General features: G+C 39.3%; 1 protein-coding gene across 2 annotated transcripts; it reads right to left on the reverse strand.

The window, feature by feature from the left end:
- Positions 1–89: 89 nt before the first annotated feature.
- On the reverse strand, positions 90–22,353 carry zfyve21 (zinc finger, FYVE domain containing 21). 2 transcript variants are annotated; one of them, XM_052015774.1, is made up of 8 exons: positions 22,199–22,352; positions 15,244–15,294; positions 13,746–13,914; positions 12,542–12,617; positions 6,640–6,731; positions 6,027–6,080; positions 3,645–3,787; positions 98–1,178 (listed from the first exon to the last, which is right to left on the reverse strand). In XM_052015774.1, the coding sequence occupies exons 1-8, from the start codon at positions 22,322–22,324 to the stop codon at positions 1,143–1,145; spliced, it is 747 nt and encodes a 248-aa protein (XP_051871734.1). In that variant the 5' UTR covers positions 22,325–22,352; the 3' UTR covers positions 98–1,142. The 2 variants fall into 2 exon arrangements, with proteins under 2 accessions (XP_051871741.1, XP_051871734.1); XM_052015781.1 differs by lacking the exon at positions 6,027–6,080 and having other exon boundaries at positions 90–1,178; positions 22,199–22,353.
- Between the last annotated feature and the right edge of the window lie 101 nt (positions 22,354–22,454).

The raw sequence follows: 22,454 nt of genomic DNA on the forward strand, positions 1-22,454 counted from the left end.
TCATCACTGGTGAATAGGAATTTGGCCTAGTTGCTTTAGGATTCCTAGTTGTTTGACCAGAAGAAGTGAGAAATAAGTTCAACAAAATCACCCTAAACATAGAAAGTTGCATTTATTTTTTATTATTATACAGAAGGTACTTGCAATTTATACAGGGTAATGTATATAGCTAGCATGAATACAAACTGAAAATGCACTTTCAATCAAGATGAGTTCTCTGTATAACCAGAATTTAAACTAATTGTGATACTCATTTGGTCCAGAAAACTGAACAGCTGGTGTGCATTCCCCTCTTCCTACCCCACCACCCCAGGTTGCATCAAATACAAATTTCAAATTTAGACTCTACACAAAATATTTCCAAGTAGCCAAAGAAATAAAAATTAGATTTGTACACCAGGGTCAGCTTTCAGAACACTTCTCAACTAGCTAGTATAGTAATAGTCCATCTGTATCTTTGTGATTCACTGAAGGTAACTAATCCATCCAGTTTTGGTTTCATGCACAGTTGTTACAGACTTAACACATCTAGCTTTCTTAGACTATCAGTACATAATTGTAGGAACAGGCAGGGTTATGCAAAGCATCCACTATGGGGGAATTTCCTTTGGTATGTCAGAATGGAATTTCTAATGGGAAGAGAAGAGCAACAATATAAAATCCAAGCAAACTGATGGCACTTTGTGGGCTTTAGCATTTCCTGCTATTTAAAAAAAAATAAATGTAAACATTTTCATCCTTCAAGCACTGAGGTCAAAACCACCTGCTGAATACAGAACTGAAGTCTACACAAACAATTCTCCACTTTTGCAATTAGAACTTTTATACTTCAACATTAAAATAAAATACTGCAGTGCAGTTTTCAGTTAGTGATTAAAAAATAGATTAATATTTAGCAAAAGTTTAATTTAAATGTGAAAGGTTACATTTAAAACATTGTAAATTTTATTGCACTATACTGAATATTTAAATGCATCAAAAATAGTCCTGAAATTTGCTGCATTTAATAAGTGTTTTCAGAAAAATCACTAATACAAAAGTACTAAAAAACTGACTACATCAGAGCAGGAAAAAGAAATTACTTCTTTCCATTCCTCTTCAGGCTGACAGCTGCATCTTTGTTTTTCAGGAACTCAAATTGGTTATTGGTCTCTTGATTCATATAGAAGCTTGGCTGCCTGTGGATTGAGAGAGATAGCCATGATTGGTGGGATGGGTGAAAATGGAAACTGAGGAATGACAATTAGTACATTTCAATTCTCACTCAAAAAGCTGATGCAATAAAACTCAGCACTATGTCATAATGTATAATCTTATGATTAAGCAATGCTGATAATTGCTTGAAATAAACAGTTGTTCCTTCCTTTTGGTACTAATATTTAAATAAAATCAAGGCTGGTGAAATGAATAACTCCAGTATACCACATAAAAAATCCTGTGAAAATAAAACTAGGCAATTCTCATAATAGGCAGGAGGCTGTCAACAGAAGTATTAAGAATTCCATACATACAGTGCGCAACTTTAATAAGATTATAGTGGTAATATTGACTGTTACAATATCTCAGCTCAAAGAGTATGCCAAAAAAGTCAGTTGTGCAATATTGGAGGAAATAGGACCTTCAATCTGTATTGATCTTTTAAAAAGGTAACCAGATAATCTGTTTCAGTGGTAAAAGTTGATGGCCAAATATTGGCCCAGGACATCAAAGCAACTCCCCTGCTCTCCAATTCATGCCATTGGATTCTTGACATCTACCCAAGACATCAGGATAAACATTCTGACACTACTGCACTCAAGTATCATCCTGGATTAGATATGCAAACTACTGGATCTTGAAGTAATGCCTTCTAACTTAGGTGACAGTACTACCATTGCGCAGAGGGTGACATCCGAATGGAGGAAATCAACTAGTGACTAACATCCAAATTCCACTTTGAACTTTGCATATTACTTAATCCCAAAAAACCTTGCTCCACATCAATCAGCCACAACCTACAGAGCATCTATTCTAGCCAGACTTAGAAAACAAAATCATTGAAATATAAAAAAAACCCTGAAATCAGGCAGTATTTGTGGAAAGTAAAACAAAGTGTTTCCAGTATTTTCTATTTTGGAGAATTAATATTTGGTTACCTATAACTATTTTTCTGGCCTTTTCCCAAAAGAATTTTGATACTTGACATTCCATTCATTTAGAGGCTCTCCCAATCTTCCAACTAAACTGTTGACTTTCTTTTTAGAACAGCATTAATATTTTTATCTTGACAATTTACTGGTAGCCTGTTCTCATTCTTCACTACAAGCCCACTGGCTCTGAAAGCCTGAATAATCTTCATAGATGGTCCTTCAGGAGCAAGAATGACTTTTTCCACCCCCAACTTCAATTTTGTGGGTTCTGAGGCTAATGCAGGACCCACAGACTCTGCCACAAGTTAGGCTGTTGGTTTGAAAGTGACATGCTCCTTCTGGTGTTGCTGTTGGGCTTTGAGTTCTCTCAACATGTAGACCAAGGTTCTCAGTGCCAAGCCAATGATCTTTTCCCACTGAGTGGTCACACACCAGTCATTCCCAGGAGTCAGTGAAGATATTGCACTTTTTCCCCAAGGAGGCTTTGAGAATAGAGTTGAATCTTTTCCTCGGCCCACCCCAATCTCTGGTCACGATAACAAAATAGAATAAGTCTTTTGGGAGTACAGTATCAATGGCAGGGCTTGTCCAATTGAGTGTTACAGCCTAAATGCTGGGAATTTCAGTCTGGGAGAGACAGATATTGGTCTGCTTATCCAGCCAGTTGATTTGGGGAAGCATACTGGAGGGCAGGGATCAATACTGCCTGGTAGATTGTACATTTGGTGCTGAATTTATGGTCTTTATCTTCAAACTGTTTTCCTCAATGACCAAAAAGTCATGATGGTGCACAGAAGGTGATGTTGAATGTCTTCACGCAAGGGAAGTGATCCATGTTTTTCAGATTCACGTGGAATTTTATATCTTGCATCTTTTCCAAACTTGGCATTCAAGTCACCCAAGAGGATCAGTTTGTCCAGCACACCAGAGGAAGATATTCTTTCTTCACCCCCCCCCCCCCCCTTTCCTCCCCAGGTCAGAGTAGAAGTCCTCAGCAGCATCCAGGGCTGTGGCATTTGCAGTGCCAACCTCATTCTTGGTAACAATGTTCCTCTTCTCAATTGCCCCTCCAAAAGGACATGTCACCTTTAAGAGGCAAGCCATCTCCTGCCTGTCAGTGCTTGCTTTGTCCTAAAGAGCTTCCAGAAACCTTGGCAATTAACCAGTTAAAATTATAAATGTTATTGCTACGGTTGGCCATTTTCACCCACTACCTTTCTAAAGTTGTCTAATAAGCATACTTTCAAAAGTGAAATCAATTATGAATCGGTCATTTCAGATTGCCTATTCCGTTTTGTTATCCAAGAATGTACATGATAACCATTTGACATTGACATTCCCCCAATGTCCTCTTGCCTTTATTCTTAATATTCTCCAATTCTTAAACTGAATTTTGCATTAGTCATTTCACTTGTAACATTATCACTTCCAGCAAAATAGATCATATGCTCCAAATTAATGGAAATAGTCTTTCAAAAGTAATAAAGATGCAAAGCAGATATTATTAAACTTCACCTTATGCATAGCAGCCAGCCAACCGACAGACATCTTCTTGTTGCTATTGAAATCATCAGATGCACTTAACTTTAGCTGTTTTGGTTCTTGGGACCCCAAAGTTTTGTATTGGACCAGCATCCCTGTGGCACGTGTATTGCCACCTGAAATTTACAGATTAAAATAAATTCTGTTGAAAGGTGAACTGCTAATGAAGCTTGCATGATCATGTTATGCAACATAGTAACTTCTCAGTATTTTTCAAGAATAAAACGTCACTAAAACTTCCTTTTTGGGTAATTTTTTATTTTAAAGCTTGCATGAATACTTGCTTTGCTTGTTGCATTAACCATCCTCCCACACCATTCTCCAGAACACAACGATACAAAGACGAAACAAAAGGGGGAAAATAACAATCCCAAATCGGAAACCCAGCACAACCATTTCCTCCACATTGTGGCTAATGCTTCCTGTGATACAATTCGTATCCGTTTTATACGCCTCTGCAAGTCATGGGTACTTAGACCTACAGTTTTAGAACCAAGAAATCAGGATTTAAAATTAACCCAACATAGTATAAAATGTGATTCAACTAGTAAATAGATACAAATAATTTGTTCAGGTTAATCAAAACTACCTGTATTCAAATTAGTAAGTGTATGAGTTTACAGGATTGGGTACCCAATAACAAGAATGTAAAGGGTGGAAAATGATAACATTATAAAAGTATGTTGTAAACTATTTCCATTATGAATTTTCCCAAATAAACATAAATGGCCACTTTTTATTCTCTGAATAGGTGTGTAATTAGTGGAAAATAAGTTCACTGTCTTTTTCCCTGAAGATCATCACATTTGCTTCCTTCTCTCACCTAGCACCCAGTCTGTACAGCAAGAGTTAGAAAGCAAATCACCAGCTGTAGGAACTCTGTCTTTCCCACACCCCATCCCCACCAAACAAGGTCAAATATCTTTGGGAGCTTGCCTGAAAATTTGGGCATCGCTGAGCAAGGCAAAAAAAAAATCCAGACATTTAAGACTATACAATTCAGCACAACACTAGAGTATTTAAACTAACAAAAGAGGTATTATTCCAAAATCATTTCAGGCAGTTTTCCATTTAAGCAGATCTTGTCTCTTTCCATTAATAGTGAAATTTCAAATAGCCTAAAATAACTGCAAAATATTCAGTTATTAGCATCACTGGGAGACAAGAGAGACTGCAGATGTTGGAATGTGGAGCATAAAACAAACTGCTGGAGGAACTCAGCGAGTCGATCAGCGTCTGAGGAGGCAAAGGGATAGTCCACGTCTCAGGTCAAGACCCTGCATCAGGACTGCGAATGTAGAGGGGAGATGCCAGTATAAAGAGGTGAGAGGAAATGGCGAGGCAAGGACTGGCAGGCAATAGGTGGAACCAGGTGAGAAGGGACACGATGGGCAGATGGAGCTGGGTGGGGAAGACAGAGGAGTGGAATTGGGAGACGGTGGTTGGTGGGCAATAGGTAGTGACAAGGAGAGAGAGAGAAAAAATGGGGTCAGATGGAGGGAGGGGAGGCTGGTGGTAAAGACAGAGGCTGGAAGGTAATAAATGGAAACACAAGAGGCTGTAGATGCTGGAATCTGATATGGAAGGTGATGTGGAACCAGATGAGGGAAGGATGAAGGGCAGATGGAGCACATTGGGGAGGGTACAGGAGGTGTAGTCTGTGGGCAATAGGCAGGTGGAACCATGTGGGAAGGGGGGTGGCAGGCAGGAAGAGTGTGTGCAGAAGGATAGAGAAAGGAGCACAGGAAGTGTGGATTACCTGAGACTGAAAAATTCAAATATTCATACCATTGGTTTGTAGACTACCCAGATGAAATACGAGATGCTGTTCTTCTAGTTTGCATATGGCCTCACCCTGGCAGTGGAGAAGGCCGAGGACAGGCGGGTTGACGTGGGAACGGGAAGTTGAAATGGCATGCAGCTGGAAAGTCAGGATGGCTATTACAGCCAGAGCACAGGCGTTCTGCAAAGTGGTTGTCTAGTCTACAGTTGGTCTTGCTGGAGATACTAAGAGATGATGGCTAAGATGGGAATGCATATGATGAATATTCTTGGAAGTATAATGCTGCTTTTTCTGACTGCCGCATAGAACTCATGCAATCTAAAAGCAAGCAAAGGGGGGAAAAGGCAAAATGCTTGGTTTTGGAGGAGTTTGCCTTGTAATTTACAATGCACCACAAACTCAGCACCAACAACTGATTTCAGCTCAACTGAAACTACATAGGTTATTCCTCACAGGAAAAGCATCATTCACAAAGCAACTAGCAGAAGGTACATTAGAAGCCAAGCTCCGAGACACAATTAGGAAGATTAGCACACTCTGTTGTTGGTTAATTTGACAATCATACTTCTAACCTTCAGTAATGTACGGGTTCTCCAGGAGGCTGGTGTAAGTGTGAATATCTTTCTCTGTTTCAAGACGATAGGCAGCAGCAGCAGGCATTGAAAAGAAGGATTAGTTTCAGGCCATTCTAATCAGGAAAATATGTCCTCCATCAAATTCAACACAAACACCACTAACTACATCATCATAATTTTAAGGCAGCAAACCAAATTTCATTTTTTTTTTTAAAAATCCCATTTCACTTGCATGTTTTAGAAAAGCCAATCCATGTTTTGCTAATTTCCAAAACTGTCAATATAGTCCACAGTTGAGTTATAGGCAGCATATCAGCTATTCTTTTTGACATTTCAACTAGTCCAAACAAAAACACTGACCTACACAGCTTAACTTGAACCAATGGCAATTCCTATGAAGGACAATACTCTGCCATTTCTATCCAAGGACAACCTGACACTTAAGTTTCCTCGTCTTTGTTCTAGACAAATTCCATTCTGTTCCAGCAGAGAAATCTATATTAAACTCAGTGCATCAGTAATTTTAAAGCAGTAATTTTTCTGAAATTAGTTATCAAAGTGGTTAATGCTGAAATCAGTTACTTGATAATTAGCATATATTTAAAATTACCTCCAGGAGTAAAGCCCTCAGTCAGCACCTGAACATTTATAATTCGAGCAACTTCAATTTCAAAGTGATTTTCTCCATCCAGGTATAGATACCTAGCAAAAATTTGAAATTAATAATTTTAAAGAAAAACATTGAGTGAAAGATTTCTGAAAGCTGCCATTATAAAATCAATGATCAAACAAACTATTCAAACATTTCACTTTTTGGTTTTCGTATAGTTTTCACCTACTTGCCCTCGCCAGTTCCCAAAACTCAGACTTCTGGTATCTCTAGTCTACTAACACTTTTACTCAAATGGCTGCAGTATGAAATTATTATAAATTATTCTGTATGAAGCATCTCAGACGATCAAAATGTAGATCCTGCCCAATATATGATCTTAAATTGAGCCTGGATCGAAGCCAATTGTGTCTTCAGATCTAAAAAGTATTGATTGATGCCAACTTTAGTAGTCTAACTGCATCAGTAAGTCAATGTGCCCGTTGGTAATTAGGGCTCAAGAAGTCAGAACTTGAAATAGAGAAAATTATTTTATACTTCAAACCAAGAAAGAGACACTTAGAAAAACTACAGCTAGCTTATGCCCACTGTACTTGTTAAATCAGATTTTTCCCCTCACAGTAACAAAGGGAAAACTTAAAATATTCCAGAAAAATACTGGTCATCTTTACTAATTCCTTAATAGTTCAAAGCAAACACTGCTACTTTATAATTTAATTTACTTTAAGTATTTAGTTCTATATTAAGTTTTAATATTCCTGCTGAATTTCAAACCACACAAATATATTTCAGCTGGTTATACACCATCAGAAAAGGGATAACATTTGCATCTACATTTGAACCAATAAGTTTTCATGTGTTTTTCTGTTTTGATTTTAAATGCAAAAAAATGTTCTTGATCTGGTTACAGGTAAACCCCACAGTTAGTAGAAAAACTGTATCACAATTTTCCACTATGCGAAGCCGTGTTATCTGCACAGGTATCAAGAAGTGCAGGTTCAAAACACAATATTTAAGTTGATTTATTTATTTGCCTCTCACAAATTCCATGAGAGTGAATTTTATTTCATATCAAATTTTTGGGTAGTGATTTGTGAATTCTGCAAGGGCAAATTTCGGTAACTTGAATGGCTGGAACATGGGGGGGGGGGGGGAGAGAGGGGGTCACTTGTATTCCTTGTTGATAATTGCCAATTCTGACTATCAGTGCATATACTGACAGCTTCCACTGTGCCAAAGTCATATATTGGTGAGGATGTCCATTTTTGTCAAGGATTCATGTTATGGAAAATTGAGATACGGACAGTTTTCTAGGAATGCCATCCCTCCATAATGCAGTGATGTACTATAATGATTTTTGCATCAGTCATCTTCCTACATCTGCAAAGTTAATCATTCATCAATACTTAGGTTAAACTCCATTCAACATGGCTGGAGTATTCACTTTCCTCACTAGAAACAAAGTTGTTGTTTCTAAAGCAATTACTAATGCAATATTGCATAAAAAGGTATAAATTGGAGGCACGTTTTCCCAATCTTGTTCACCTCCCCCATGCATTAGCTTGGGAAGCCTTCGCACTTTCAAAACAAAGGATTTTGGCTTTTGTTAACAAGAGGGGCTTCACCTCGTCTAAACCAATCTGGTCAGTGCATGAGATCCTCTTCATTTTTCAACCATCCTCCGTGTACCCTTGGCTGCATTTGCACCCACGAACACACTGGCCCAACAGAAGCCTCAAGTCTCACACCACCAGATTCAAGAACAGCTACTTCCCTTCAACCATTCAGTTCTTGAACTAACCTGCAAGACACTAATCACTACAGTTAGGTAACACTATGACCACTTTGATCACTGTGTACTAAAATGGACTTTGTTCTTTTTGTTCTAATTGTGTTCTTTCTTGTAAAGATTGTGTATAATTTATGTTTGTTTTTTCTTGTGATGCTGCTGCAAGTAAGTTCTTCATTGCACCTGTGCATACATATACTTGTGCATGTGACGATAAACTCAACTTTGAACTTTGAATCCAATCAACTCCAGAAATGGAGTACATGAAAGTCTTGCAATCATTGTTCAGTGTAAACAAGGGTCAATGAAAACATCCAGATGATTTTGGGGATTGGTTATACAACTTCTATCATCACCAGAAGTAGACCAGAGATGATCAGCTGGTTGCAGAGCCATTCATAAAATAACTTAAAAGATACCCTTCAGAAAGCTTTATGCCATACCGTCAATCCAATCATGCAGTGACTACCCATAGTCCAGGCTTCTGAACAAATCCAGGACTTTGATCATGACTGTCATACGAAGGTAAAGCTTATTTATGCTGTGAATGGACCCTCACTACGCCACCTATGCTGAGAGTCTGGCCTCAAATTGCAGTGGACCACTTGACTCTAGCAGGCAATCAATTAAATAAGTATTAGAACCCTTCTATATTCACCATTGATAGAAGATGATCCAGAACAATTGCAGGCTTTCGACTATGGAGCAAGTAAAATGCATTAAATTATCGATGTGACCTCAGTATTGCTCACAACACAGCCTACTCAAGCCATGAGCCAGGATTTTGCTCCAACTGGCAGAGGTGGTCAGTACAACACAACCCTATAATGGGATCCAGGCACAACATCATGGTTCAAAACATAGTTTGGCAGTGATGTCATTGAAAGACCTGCAATTGCTGCCCTGTTGCCTGGAGGCTGACAACAGATAATGAAGAGGGATTCAAAATCCTGCTACATATGACTCATCCTTGTAAATCACATTAGGGGAGTTCCAGCCACTAATTAGCAAGGCAAATGGAAAATTGCCCCTCAATGCAAGGGGGATGAAAGTCTTATTACAACTCTACAGGACATTGCCATATAGCAAATAAGTTTTGGTCTCTTTGTTTAAAGACTGAATATACTGCATTACAGGTAGTTCAAAAGGTGGTTCATTAGGTTAATTCCCAAAATGAAGGTGTCTGTCTCATGAGCAAGTTAGGCCTAATCAGTAATTTCACTTAGCACTTAGGATGCATTCAGTACTGAAACAGAGAAAAAAAAACAGGGTCATCATTATAGCATAGCATTGCTGTGCCTGGAGCCTGGTGTGAAATCCCCACCCTCTGTTGCCGAACACAGTTGTTCTGTTAATAAGAGACAATTCAAAAAGCAAACTGCCCTAAGGCTTGGTGTGGGGAGTACTGCCAGTGAGGCCTGGGATGGGCAGCAGAGCCACTGAGCACCGAAATGTGATGGAAGCCACTGTCTCCCTGTCTTTGTGTAATTGTGCATCTCTCCCAAACTGGAGATTTCTCTATACAAGCACCTCTAGCCTAGAGAGAGCTGTGCAGTCTAAGAAGATAGCTTACACAAGGTTAGGATTTACAATTAGACACAATTAGAAGGGTTACAATTAGAAGGGTTAAGAATTACTCGTCTTATTGAAACAGTATATACAGACAGGGAAGTGCCAATAATCAGGCAAAACTATAAATGAATATAACTGCACTAGAGCGAAGACATTTCTACAATTTCTGTATGTCAGGCAGACCTGCGAGCTCAAGGAACCAGAAGATGGAAAGGCCAAGTGTTATTGTGTGAGAGTTACTCAATTTCCTTAACCAAAGCCACAATTCTATTGTGAAAGTGAACAAGGTGTTTGGATGCATCACAAGGATAATTAAACGTAAACCAAAGAAAAACTCTTTGGACCTATACAAGAGGGGACCAGGTAAAATCTTGAAAAACTAGAGTTTGACAAAGGCTCCGAATCCAAAAGATCAAATCTATCTTTCCTTTCAGCTTGTATATACTGCCTGACCTGCACAGTATTCCCAACATTTTTAGTTTTTAAAATCTAAAATGCTGTATCCCATTTCATCCCGTCATATTGGATGATATAAAATCCCTAAAGAAAAAGGCCAAAAAGTGCGTTAAGGGACCATCAGTTACCATGCTTAAAAAAGGTTTAAAACTCCAAACAATAGGGAAGTATACTCAGAACAAACGAGAGCTTCAAGAGATTGGAATAAACAAAGTCAGCCCAAATAAACTATTTCAGCTAGATATGTTCAGGAAAGCGAGACAACCAAGTTACACAAGCTTGCAACTAGGTTTCATTCCATGAGGTACTTCATAGATCTGTTAACCTCTGAAATAAGTAGGAGCAGATGCAGCAAGTTCAAATTCAATATAAATATTTAAAGGGTGTTCCAATTCCAGAGAGCGACCAACAAATCTGTATACTGAAGTGGTGGGTCAGCTGTTGGCTGTGACTCAAATCTGTTTGGTCACTTTCAATAATCCAAAAGAAATTTCTCAAGAAATATTTTCTTAATTTACCCTAAATGTCAGCTTCTCCCAGGAGAACAAATGGATGAAGAGGAGAGTGGTGGTGTGCGAATAATACATTATTTGAGAATGTGTACAATCCACAAAATACATTTGCAATTACTTGATTGGATTATTCCAAAAGCACTTCTCAAACACATGACCTCTATTCCGGTGGGCAGCAAGTGCACTGGAACACTACCTGCATATTCCCTTCCAAGTTACACATAATTCTGACCTGGAAATGCATTGCCATCCCTCCATCATCACTGGGACTACCATCTGGAATTCCAAGCCTATTCAGAGAGTGGGTGCATTTTCACCAGAAGTACTGCATCAAGGTGGCAGCTCCCCTTCTCCAAATCAATTGAAAGCAGGAAATAAAATGCTGACCTTGCTGGTGATGTGCATATTTCATTTAAAGAAAATGCACCATCTATTCTTAGTTCTATTTCAATTGATATGGAGTTGTCAGAATTCACCCTAGCTAAGCCAGTATTCACTTCTGAAAGCTCGAAGAAACAATTGTGGAGTTGCAAGAACCTCGCTAACTTCCCAAAATATGACTAATTTCCTCATTGCATCCTGATCCTATACCACAATTGCTCCACACAAACTAAAATGAACAGCCCAAGGCTGAGGCATTGTTTCATATGTCAATGCATCTACAAAATGGTTGAACAGGCTAGGAAGGTATGGAACATGTTGGAAGTACTGACATTGTGGCTGGCTAACAGAAGTTTCAAGAGCTCTCCAGTGCCTTTCCAGGCAATGTTATGAAGTCAGCAATATTACAGTTTTATGGATTTGGGCTATCCGATAGTTATATAGGTAAGGAAAGTAAGACCTGCTCCACCTCAGGCTAATTCAGAATCTTAGCAATTCAGCCTATTTTATTTCAAATATACTTCATTCCATAACCAACAGCTACATTTAGCATCCATACATTCAGCTTTGATGGAATGATGTTAAATTTCTACACGAAAGCACAAATTAGGAGCAGGAGCAAACCATTCGCCTTCTCAAGACTTCTCCACCATTCACTATCATGGCTTCAACTTCACATTCCCATCAACCCTCACCTGAACATCAAGAATCTTTCTACTTCGGTCATTAAAAACATTCAGTGTCCACAACGTTATGAGGAAGAGAATTTCAAAGACTGGTGACTCTCAGGAAAAGGTTTCACCGCATCATATTTGTAAACTGTTACCACCCCCTGACCCCCTCCCCAGAATTAGATTCTCCCACAAGGAGAAATATCCTCTCTATATCCATGTTCTCAAGACCCAACACAATCTTATAACTTTCAATCAAGTTTCCTCACCTCTTCTAAACTCCAGCAAATACAAGCAGTCTGTCCAACCTTTCCTCACAATACAACCCACCCATTCTAGGTATCAGTCTTCTCAAAGTAAACAACTTCACTGCCTCACTATCCTCCATAAGGGAGTTTTACAGGCTTCTTGAAGGGCTTGAGAATGCATAGTGTTTTGGATGTAGAGAATTACATGCACTGGATAAATCACTTTAACACAGGACTTTTTTTTTTACAGCATTCAAAATAAATTAAACTTACCTGTGGTTGTTTGACAGCCGACAACTCATCGTCTCACTTTTTTCTGAGAAACTTGAAGTTATGAGGAAGGTAGCCCCTTGGAAACAAACAGTAAAGTGTGTGAATTGTGGTACATTGAATTGTGGTACATAGAATTGTGGTACCTAATAAATAGTCCTTAAAAAGTTGTAGCTTATCTAGACAAATGCAAGTAATTTTTTTACGAGAACAAGTCTTAATTACTACCAAAACAACTTCTCTGAAAATTGAAAAATTCAAGCCTGAGGTCCCATTCCAATTTTATTTTTATTCCTTTGGGAGATTTTTCTTCAAAAGTCTTCTTCTGCCCATATGAGGGTTAATTCAATGACAAATTAACTTGTACATTCCTGGTTCAGTCTCACTAATGACTTTTCTTCCTCCCTGATAGGTTATGATTAAATTTTGCATGGCCTGTTCTCAGGGACTCCAGATCCCCAGATGAGGGATTCACACGGTTTTGGATTTCTAATCAAGTTTCACTGCAAAAACTATATGAAGTCTATGTATATACAATGATTGACTGATGTCATTCATTCACCATTAAACACTAAATATAGGCCAATGTTCTTGCAATATCTCCAATTGTTGAAGTTAAAAATGCATTTAAGCTGCTAATTGTTGATAAATATCTAATGCACCATAATTACATTATACAAAAATAATAGCAGCATCCCCACGTATACAATAACTTCATTCAGGAAATAGCTGCATCATTCATTGTATTCATGCTGAGTAAGCCAAGGTAAAAGTGTTCTTAGATCCTGGATTAAAATGTAGCAAGTGAAACTGTCCCTTTACTTCTGACATCTATGCAGTGATTTTTACTCTATTTGTGCACGTGCTGACATCAGGCCAGAACATTGGCTGTGTGGTATCCCAATGTTCACAGTAATACAAATAATATCTAGATGGTTCACACAGGCATTGATTAGTATGAGCCTAAAACATAACCACATGAAACTTAAGATAGAGCTATTATGCTTCAGTCAAATTATTTGAAATACATTGTTAAAAATTTCAGCCTTACTGGCTCATTCATTCCTGTATTTCAACACTCATTCCCAGAGGTTAACAGCCAATGAAGTCATATCAACTCCATACATAAATTTCATAGTACATTTAAAATCACGATTAACTTCACCAAAAATTCTTCTAAATATATTCGAAGTAATACAATTCTTACCATTTATGAGCACCTTAATCTGTTTGTCAAAGAACTCCGATTCCTTCTGGGAGATCAAAGCACACTCAGCACATTGCCGCACTGGGTCTATGAAGTACATCCGTGGAAGAGGTACCTTTTTACTGCAACATTTGTCACAAAAGCATTTGCCACATCTCCTGCAGTGATGCTGCCAATTTCAAAATAGTTTAAAATATCAAAAAAAAATCAAAATGGTGTTAGAACTCAAACTTCATTTGACATTCACAGATATTGAGAATTTTAAAATGGAAATAGATTCTTGATTGAACAGAATACACCAGTTTCAAACAACACTTTATAAACTTCAAGTATCTATTTGCTCCATTTCAGGGGATGGGAAGATTGCATTCACTGTGAAACCAGCAGTAGGAAAAAGCTATACTAATTTGTCCAATCACCCAACATACAATAGGAATTGTAGCTGCTTTCATTCACAGCATATAAAAGGGGGCAGCTGACTATTACTGTACCTGATTTAAAAAAGAAACACCGAACTCTAAAAAAGAAAGTAGCATTAAGGAGATGATCTTCAGTCAGAATTCCATGGGATAGAGCACCATTTAAAGTACAGGTGTGACTGGATTATGGAAACTGATTTACATCAAATCTTTAGAAGTGCCACTTTATGTGCCTAATTCAATTCTTAAATGTTATCTGTTAGGCAATGCCAAGTTTCAAGCAAATATACAAAATATTTAAGACACAAGAGAGACTACAAACACTGGAAATCTGGAGAAACACAGCAGGTCAGGCAGCATCTATGGAGGGAAATGAACGGTTGATGTTTCAGGCCGAGACACTTCATCAGGACTGAGCCACAGAAGGGTCTCAGTCCTAAACAATGACTCTTCATTTCTCTCCATAGATACTGCTTGACCCTCTGAGTTCCTCCAGCATGTTATATGTGCTGCACAAAACATTTAAACTCATTTATTGTATTTACAAACATGGGACCTGGCAATGCACAGAAAATTAAGACAGAAATGTGAGATTCATTTTGGAATTCTTCCAGTGAGAGAGAATTTGGAATGTGGATATGCTGACTGCAACCCACATATTATATTCCTCCTTTTCATCTGTCCCCATTAGCCGGTTTCATAACACCAGGTCTGGTTGAGAGGACTAGATGGGCAGATAACATGCATCAATTCTGATATTAATGAAGCCAGGTACAATTAAATACACTAGTAATCATTTACATAACCTCAAACAAACTGTTATAACTCTTGATCTTACATATCAAGTTACATACCAGAATGCTAACATGATACTAACATGCAGAAAGTGTACAAATATTACAGTGAGTGTTAGAAGCACATAAAAGATATACCAACTGAACAATGCAACATCTAATCCCACTGCAGCAATTTAAATTTACTGTTTTCTTGGGTAGAGCATTTTCCTTTTGTTTTGCCAGTGGAAGCCAGCAAATAAAGACAAAAAAAAACAAACTGGGAAGAAATACAAAATCTCTTACTTTCCTGGTAAGAAAGTCAAATTTTGCATCGCACTGCATACATCTGGGGCACTGGGAATAGAAATACAGATGACATCAGAAACAAGTTTTATGTCAAAAGTTGACTATCAATGTAGTTTTATTTCTGACTGGAGCTTCTGGAAATTATTTTATATTATACAGCATTTGATTAGCATATAAGCAACTGTCTTCTACAGGCAGTAACCTTAATTGAAACACCAGCAAATCTTGTTGCTGTGCGCACAGTAAAGCAAAGAGCATACAAGAATGGGAACAATTTGCCCTACAGAATATGCAGATCCAGAATAGGGCATCAAATAGCACACCCCATTAATCTGCTATTGCTCTGCTCATTTTACCAACTGATCAATATAATCCTGTAACCACAACCATCTTCCAATCAATTACACTACCAATCTTCATGTCACCTGCAAATTTATTAATCATACTTCCTATATTCACATACAATGTTAATGTGTCTTTCCCTGTTGGTGATATTTTTGTGCTGCCCCTTTACCCTCCTAACCATTCCCCCCACCATACTTCCAATACTTTTGAAGGGCCTTCCCCTATTTTCAGTTCTCTATACTTGCCAAACTTAATTTCCAAAATGTTTACCAGAAACAAAACGCAATGATCAATAAAGTTGGTCAACTGAATTAAAAATGATTGAAAAGGACAGGATTGTGAAAGATAGAATGAGAGAACAAGAGCAAAATTAAAAAACAATTTTTGAATCATAGGATCATACCCTTCAACCCACCATCAAGTCCACATCTAGACTTATCCCATTTACTAGTACTTGGGAAGTAGCCTTGGCAATTCCAGCGTTCATCTAGATATTTTTCAAATGTTGAGAGATTATCTGCCTCCGCAAACTACTCTGGTAGTGCATTCCAGAATCTAAGCACCCTTCTAAACCTCTAATCCCAAATCTATGCCCTCTTGGTTTATAAACCTCTGCTACAGGAAAAGGTTTCCTACCATCTACATCCCTCAAATTTTGTGTACCTTGGGCACGGAGGGGCCTCAACCTCCTGGGTAACAAACCTAGCCTATCCAGTATCTCTTCATAAGTGACACACTCTATCCCAGGCAGCATTCTGGTGAATTTCCTCTGCACCCCCTCCATTGAAACCACATTCTTCCTATATTGTGACAACCAGAACTGTACACAATACTCCAAATGTGACCTAACCAATGTTTCAAAATTGTACCATAACTTCCCTGCCCTTATATTTTATGCCCAGGCTAATGAAGGCATGAAACCTACAAGCCTTCATCACCTCATCTACCTGTGCTGCCATCTTCAGGAATTCTTGGACTGTTCCTCAATACTTGAAAGCTCCACCTTTCATTGTGCATGTCCTACCCTTATTAGTCCTCCAAAAGTGCATCACTCATACACATCAGGATTAATTTCCATCTGCCATTGCCCTGCTCATCTGATCAGTACTATCCTGTACCAATGGCTATCCTATCAACACCATCAATCCTCATGTCATCTGCAAACTTAACTAATACCTCCTACGTTCATATACAGTGTTAATGCATCTTGTCAGATCAGTGTTATTTTATGGCCCCTATTTGCCTCGTACCCCCTCCGCTGCACTTTCTATACTCTTGAAGGGTCTTCTCATTTTCAGTTCTCTCTACCCGTCATAAGTTTTTCCACTTCTATCCAGCCCTCTCTATCCTTTGACATCCAAGGTTCCTTGGACTGGCTGCCTGTACTTTTCGCCCTCCATAGGAGGAAAATAAAACCTAAGAATTAAGGAGCAACACACAAAATGCTGGAGGAACTCAGTGGGCAAGGAATTAAACTTTTACACACTACTTGTTCAAATTTACACTGGCTGTCACTAACAATAAGTTACAAAAAGGATACTTGCACTATTACAAGGTGTAATTTTGCTCCCAGATTAATGGCTAAGTGTAGTAACTTCTTGAATCTTGCCATGACAGGAGCTTAGGAGAGAGTCTGCTTCAGTTGGTATTGCCTAGAAATAACATAAACATCATGTGCAGACTGAATCCCTCTATTACACTACGTCAGCTCCAATGCTGTGGGTGATCGCCTGGGAGAGGACACTGACAGTTTGCTTATCCTGCCAGTGGTTTGATGATTTTATGCGCAGCTCTGGTGACATCTGTCCATTACCTTGAGATGCCTGATTCAGGTGGCCCATGTTTCAGAAGCATTGGGATCCTTACTGTTCAGGAGACAATGACCTTGTGCTGGATTTGACATCCCAACTTTCAAACAGATTTCACATGACCAAAGACTGTGCTGGCACACTGAAGACAATAATGAATTTCACTAATGTCTACTTTGCTCCCAAGAAGTTGGAAGCAATACATATTTGAGAGCCTTGGTGCGGTCCTTTAACGTTAAAGGGCAGCGTTGCGTAGCAGAGGGCAGAACGGTAGAGGAGCTTTGATTTGTGGAAGTGCAAAGCTCACTGGAGGCAAGTTGTTTTGTGGCTATTCAGTGCAAACCCCATCTTCTCATGCAACTTGGAGCTCTGTCTTTGAATATGTGTAAATGCAAGAGTCATCTATGTACTACTACTGAAGTTGGGAGGGTGATAGATTCAGTAGTGGAGATTGAACATTCTCTCATGAGCCCTGTAGACTAGTTCCACTGTAGCAGGAAGCTTGTTGGAGGAGGAGAGATACAACATTGTGGCAACAAAAAGATTAAAGAAAGTAATGTTGCAGCCTTGACCATACTGAAATTGATTCTGCTGTGGACGCATTTGTAGAATCACGGCTTGCAAGCCACCATGAAACAAATACAAGTTTGTGCAGGCAGCCAAATCAGGAGGAGGACTGAGTCATAGGCTTTAGTTGGGCTGGAAAAAAAGCCACGTACTGTGGTTGGTACCAATTTTTCAGAATGGTGAGGATCACATCCACTATGCCTCTAGGTGGATGGAATTCACACTGCAATTCAGCAAGCAACACTTCAGTCACTGGGAGGAGGCAGTCTAGGAGAACTCCGGTGATGACTTTTCTTGTGGTAGACAGCAGAGAACTCTCCAAGTAGTCAGCACAGTCAGGTGGTGTCAGGTAGAGTTTTCCAGAAACTCCTTTGCCCAGACCAGAATGGGGCATTAAAACAAAAGCTACAAATTTGACCAAAATCTCTACAGCCAATTTTAATAATGTCAATTCCTGCAAGCTTTGTTTTCAGTTGGTGACAGCTGTTTCAACTGTCAATTAGGGGCAGCAGCAAGACTGAAGCAGATCATATGCTGTGCGATGGGATCATGTGCATTTACAAAAGTCCAGTTGAGGAAATCTTTGAAGTGTTTCCTCAGGTGGATTCTGGATTGCCTCTTTGTTCCTGGTAGATTCACCTCTGTTCTTGGCTCTAGATGGGGGTGGGGTCTGAGGTGTTTGAGGCACAGATGGCCTTCTCAGCATTAATGAGTCTATGTCATAGTTATCAGAGAGTTGCTGGACTTCCTGCACTCCTTCTGTTACTGGTTCTTTACATCACAGGATTTCTGTTGAACCTTGCCCTTCAGATAGCTATAAGAGAGCTTTCCTTTCCCGAGAGGCACAGTGGAGTTTCCAATCCAGGAAGGCACCAAGGTTGAAGTTATTTAGCTCAGAGATTTCTTGGTTGTTCTCAAACTAGTCCTGGTTCTTTCTGGTGAAGAGACTCTTGGCTTTTCCACAGATGCCATGCTAACTAAGCCCTTGAGAACTTCTTGTGGAAGTTCTTGTGGAATTATTTCTGTCATCACTGTTGTTCTGGGGCCAGTTTGATGGCATTACAAAGCAATGGTCAGTTCCACAGTCATTGGTGCCCGTCACAACATGGGTGATGCAGATATTCTTGCAGTATATTGCTGTGATAATATAATCTGTCTGGTGCTGGTGCTTGAATTGGGGACATCGTCATAATGTTGTGCTTGCCTCTGGTAAAATGACATTGATTATGACACGATAGTGCTCCAAGCACTTTGTCGGAATGGAGAACCCCCACTGGAGTTAGCTTTCCCTACACCCTTCCCACTGATCATACTTCGCCTGCAAGTTGCCTCTTTTCCAAACCTGGTGTGGATGTTGTCCAGCCATCAAGAGCATAGCAACAAATCAACAGCTGGGAAGTACAACAAATTCTGGCTCCAGTCAAATGGGTCTGGAATTTTAATCATAGCCATATAATTGACGACATATTTGACTTGACACCAGCAAGCAAATTTTAAAACAAGCAGGAGCAGGTCATCTTGCTCCAATATACATGAAGGTCATGGCCGATCATCTACTACAGCAATTTCCTGCACTATCCCCACATACAAACCCACTCGAATTTTTTTTTTTGAGTATGTAACTGTCAGAATATACGAGGGAGAACCAGAGGATGTTGTGCATTTGGATTTTCAAAAGGCATAAGGTAAAGTCCCAGAGAAGAGATTAGTACGCAAAATTAAAACAGGGCAATGGGGGATTGAAGGTAACATACCAGCATGGATTGAAAATTGGTTGACAGACAGGAAATAGTAGGAATAGGTCACTGACAGAGATGCCAATGACAATTAGCAGGTTTTTGATATTAAGTGAACCAAGGGATATGATTTAATACAAGGTTGGAGGCAATAGGTTAACCATGACCTTATTGAACAGCAGAACAGACACGAGGGGCTGAGTGGCCTACTGCTGCTTCTGTTTCTTACATCCCATAGCCAATTTGCCAGTCAAAATTGAAAACAATGAGGTACAGCACTGCAACCCAGAACCGAAATGAAATTTATAAAAATAAAATAAAAATCAAAACAATCATATCAAGTAACAAACTGTTTTTATTTAACAGAAAACCAAAATAACCAGTTTATTTGGTTCGGGGAATGGGGTAGGGTGGAGAGGAACAACTTTCCTGCAAAACAAAAACTGTAGTAAACTCAGTTTGTGCCTACTGTCAAGCACATTAAGGGCATAATTTCTTGTATTATGTTATCACATTAGTAACATTTAGGTTTTTCACATCCTCTTCGCAGTGGTGCTGCCTCATTCCCATACTCTTAGTTCTACCTCTATACCACAGTTATTCCATTATTTTCAATTTAGCATTCCTTTTTGCACTACAATCTTTGCACCATTCTGCTGTTTTGCGCTCGTCATTGTGTTTATTATTACCATGTATACCGTCTGCTCTGTGAGCTTCATGCGAGCAAGGAATTTCATTACACTCTAGTATATATGACAATAAACTAATCTGATCTTTTCATTAGTGCTCCAATTACTGATACAGAAGCAGGCACAGTAGTGTAGTGGTTAGCATAATGCTATTACAGCATCAGCGACCTGGGTTCAATTCCTGCCGCTGTCTGCAAGGAGTTTGTACGTTCTCCCAGTGCCTGCGTGGGTTTCCTCCGGTTTCCTCCCACATTCCAAAGATGTACGGGTTAGGAAGTTGTGGGCATGCTACGTTGGCGCCTGAAGTGTGGCAACACTTGTGGGCTGCCCCTAGAACACTCTACGCAAAAGATCATTTCACTGTGTGTTTTGATGTACATGTGACTAATAAAGATATCATATATATTCGGGAAAAGATGCTCATAAGTTACACTCACCACAGTTTAAAAGAAACAAAAACACCAAACTCTTACGTGGCTTAATGTAGGAATGTTGATTCTCTCACCTAGAATTTCTATCTAGAAATAGGATCAGCGCCTCAAAATTAGGGTTCTACTATTCAAGATTGAGAAGGCTTCCCCCCCCCCCCCCCACCCCCACAGGGATGTGAACCTTTGTGATTTTCTGCCCAAGGGCTCGGTCAGTGAGTAAGCACAAGACAGATATCAATAGATTTTTGGGGTATTGAGAAAACTAAGGGACAAACGGTTAGTATGAGAAAGCATACCAATGAATAGCTGAGTAGCATGAAGAGCTGAATGGCCTCTTCCTGTTTCCATTTTTTTAAATAAAACTCTGACAAATTACTTTGGGGGGGGGGGGGGGAAGTACCAGATTCCCCACAATTCAGCATCAATGGTATTTAAATACCCTACATGGATTTTTAAATGCTATCAGTATATGTTTACAGCAGAATACTGAACATCCTTCCATCAGCAAGTGCAGCAGGAAGGATTATATACACATGAGGGAGTGTGCTTTTATCGCTCGTATTTCAACAAATTCACAGTGAGCAGATGGAATGAAACTTCTCTTTTGAAGTTATAAAAAGGTTCTGTTTGAGTTTATATAATCAAATTAGTTTTCTTTAAAAAATGAATTAAACTGTAAATTGATTACATATTGACACTAAATTGGCACGACTCACACAGAAAGATGCATAAAATGATCGCTCTCTGTAGGGTGGGGAAAAAGGTAAATTGTGAACGATAAAAAACCAATCTGGGCATACAGGACAAATTTCGTCATGGCTCATTCGAGTGTAAGCAGGAATCATTTTAAACTAACTGGATCCATAGAACTTCGGTTTCAAAAAAACTTCATCTACCACAACATCACAGCAAACTTCAACAGATTTCATTACACCTTTTGTTTTAAATCCGGGACCACCGTTTACTTGTCATCCCATATGATCGACACTGCATCTACTTCGATTTCATTTCGGCTAACTAGACCCCTGATATTTACAGCTGTATCAACATGACAGATTCCGTGCAAAAATACAATACTCCAAATACAGACTGAAATTGCTCCGAAAGTACTCACGCCACGTCAACCCTGCGAGAGCAGCAACGTTGACATTTCAGGTCGATGACCTTTAATGAGAACCCTATGACAAACTATGCTCCGTGATACTTCGCCTTTCCTGACATTCCACCTCAGTTTTCCTCACATCAACACAACTACGGCGTGATACGAGACTCCAAGGCACTCCGAATACTCAGCTACTGCCCTACCCCAGCAACAATAACCACTAATTAAAACATCCGGTCAGTCTCCAGCTAAAATACTCAGAAGCAGAGTTTACCTCTTTATCGGGAACCCACTGGGGCTCATCAAGTGAGAAGGGGCTGCAGAAAGCACCGTTTTCCGGTATCATGCGGAGCCCACTGGCACTGCGCACCAATTTCTTCCCTTCGTTTGTAGCCGCCATGATGTCTGGATGAGCCACACACGCTGCCCATCACCGTGGCCAATCAATTGTCATGATTAGTTAACTACAGCCAATCGACTCTCAGGATTCATACTGGCCTCGCCTCAGCTAATCAAACGACGAAAAACAA

The sequence above is a fragment of the Pristis pectinata genome, chromosome 1 (assembly GCF_009764475.1).
Source record: "Pristis pectinata isolate sPriPec2 chromosome 1, sPriPec2.1.pri, whole genome shotgun sequence".
NCBI classification, from domain to species: Eukaryota; Metazoa; Chordata; class Chondrichthyes; order Rhinopristiformes; family Pristidae; genus Pristis; species Pristis pectinata.

Excerpts from the sequence above, each read along its gene's own strand:
- zfyve21 (XM_052015774.1), bottom strand. The coding sequence starts at position 22,324 with ATGGCGGCTACAAACGAAGGGAAGAAATTGGTGCGCAGTGCCAGTGGG. Across the intron at positions 6,732-12,541 it reads CGGCTGTCAAACAACCACAG|GTATCTATACCTGGATGGAG; the intron begins GTAAGTTTAATT and ends AATTTTTGCTAG. Across the intron at positions 6,081-6,639 it reads TGAGGGCTTTACTCCTGGAG|AGAAAGATATTCACACTTAC; the intron begins GTAATTTTAAAT and ends GTCTTGAAACAG.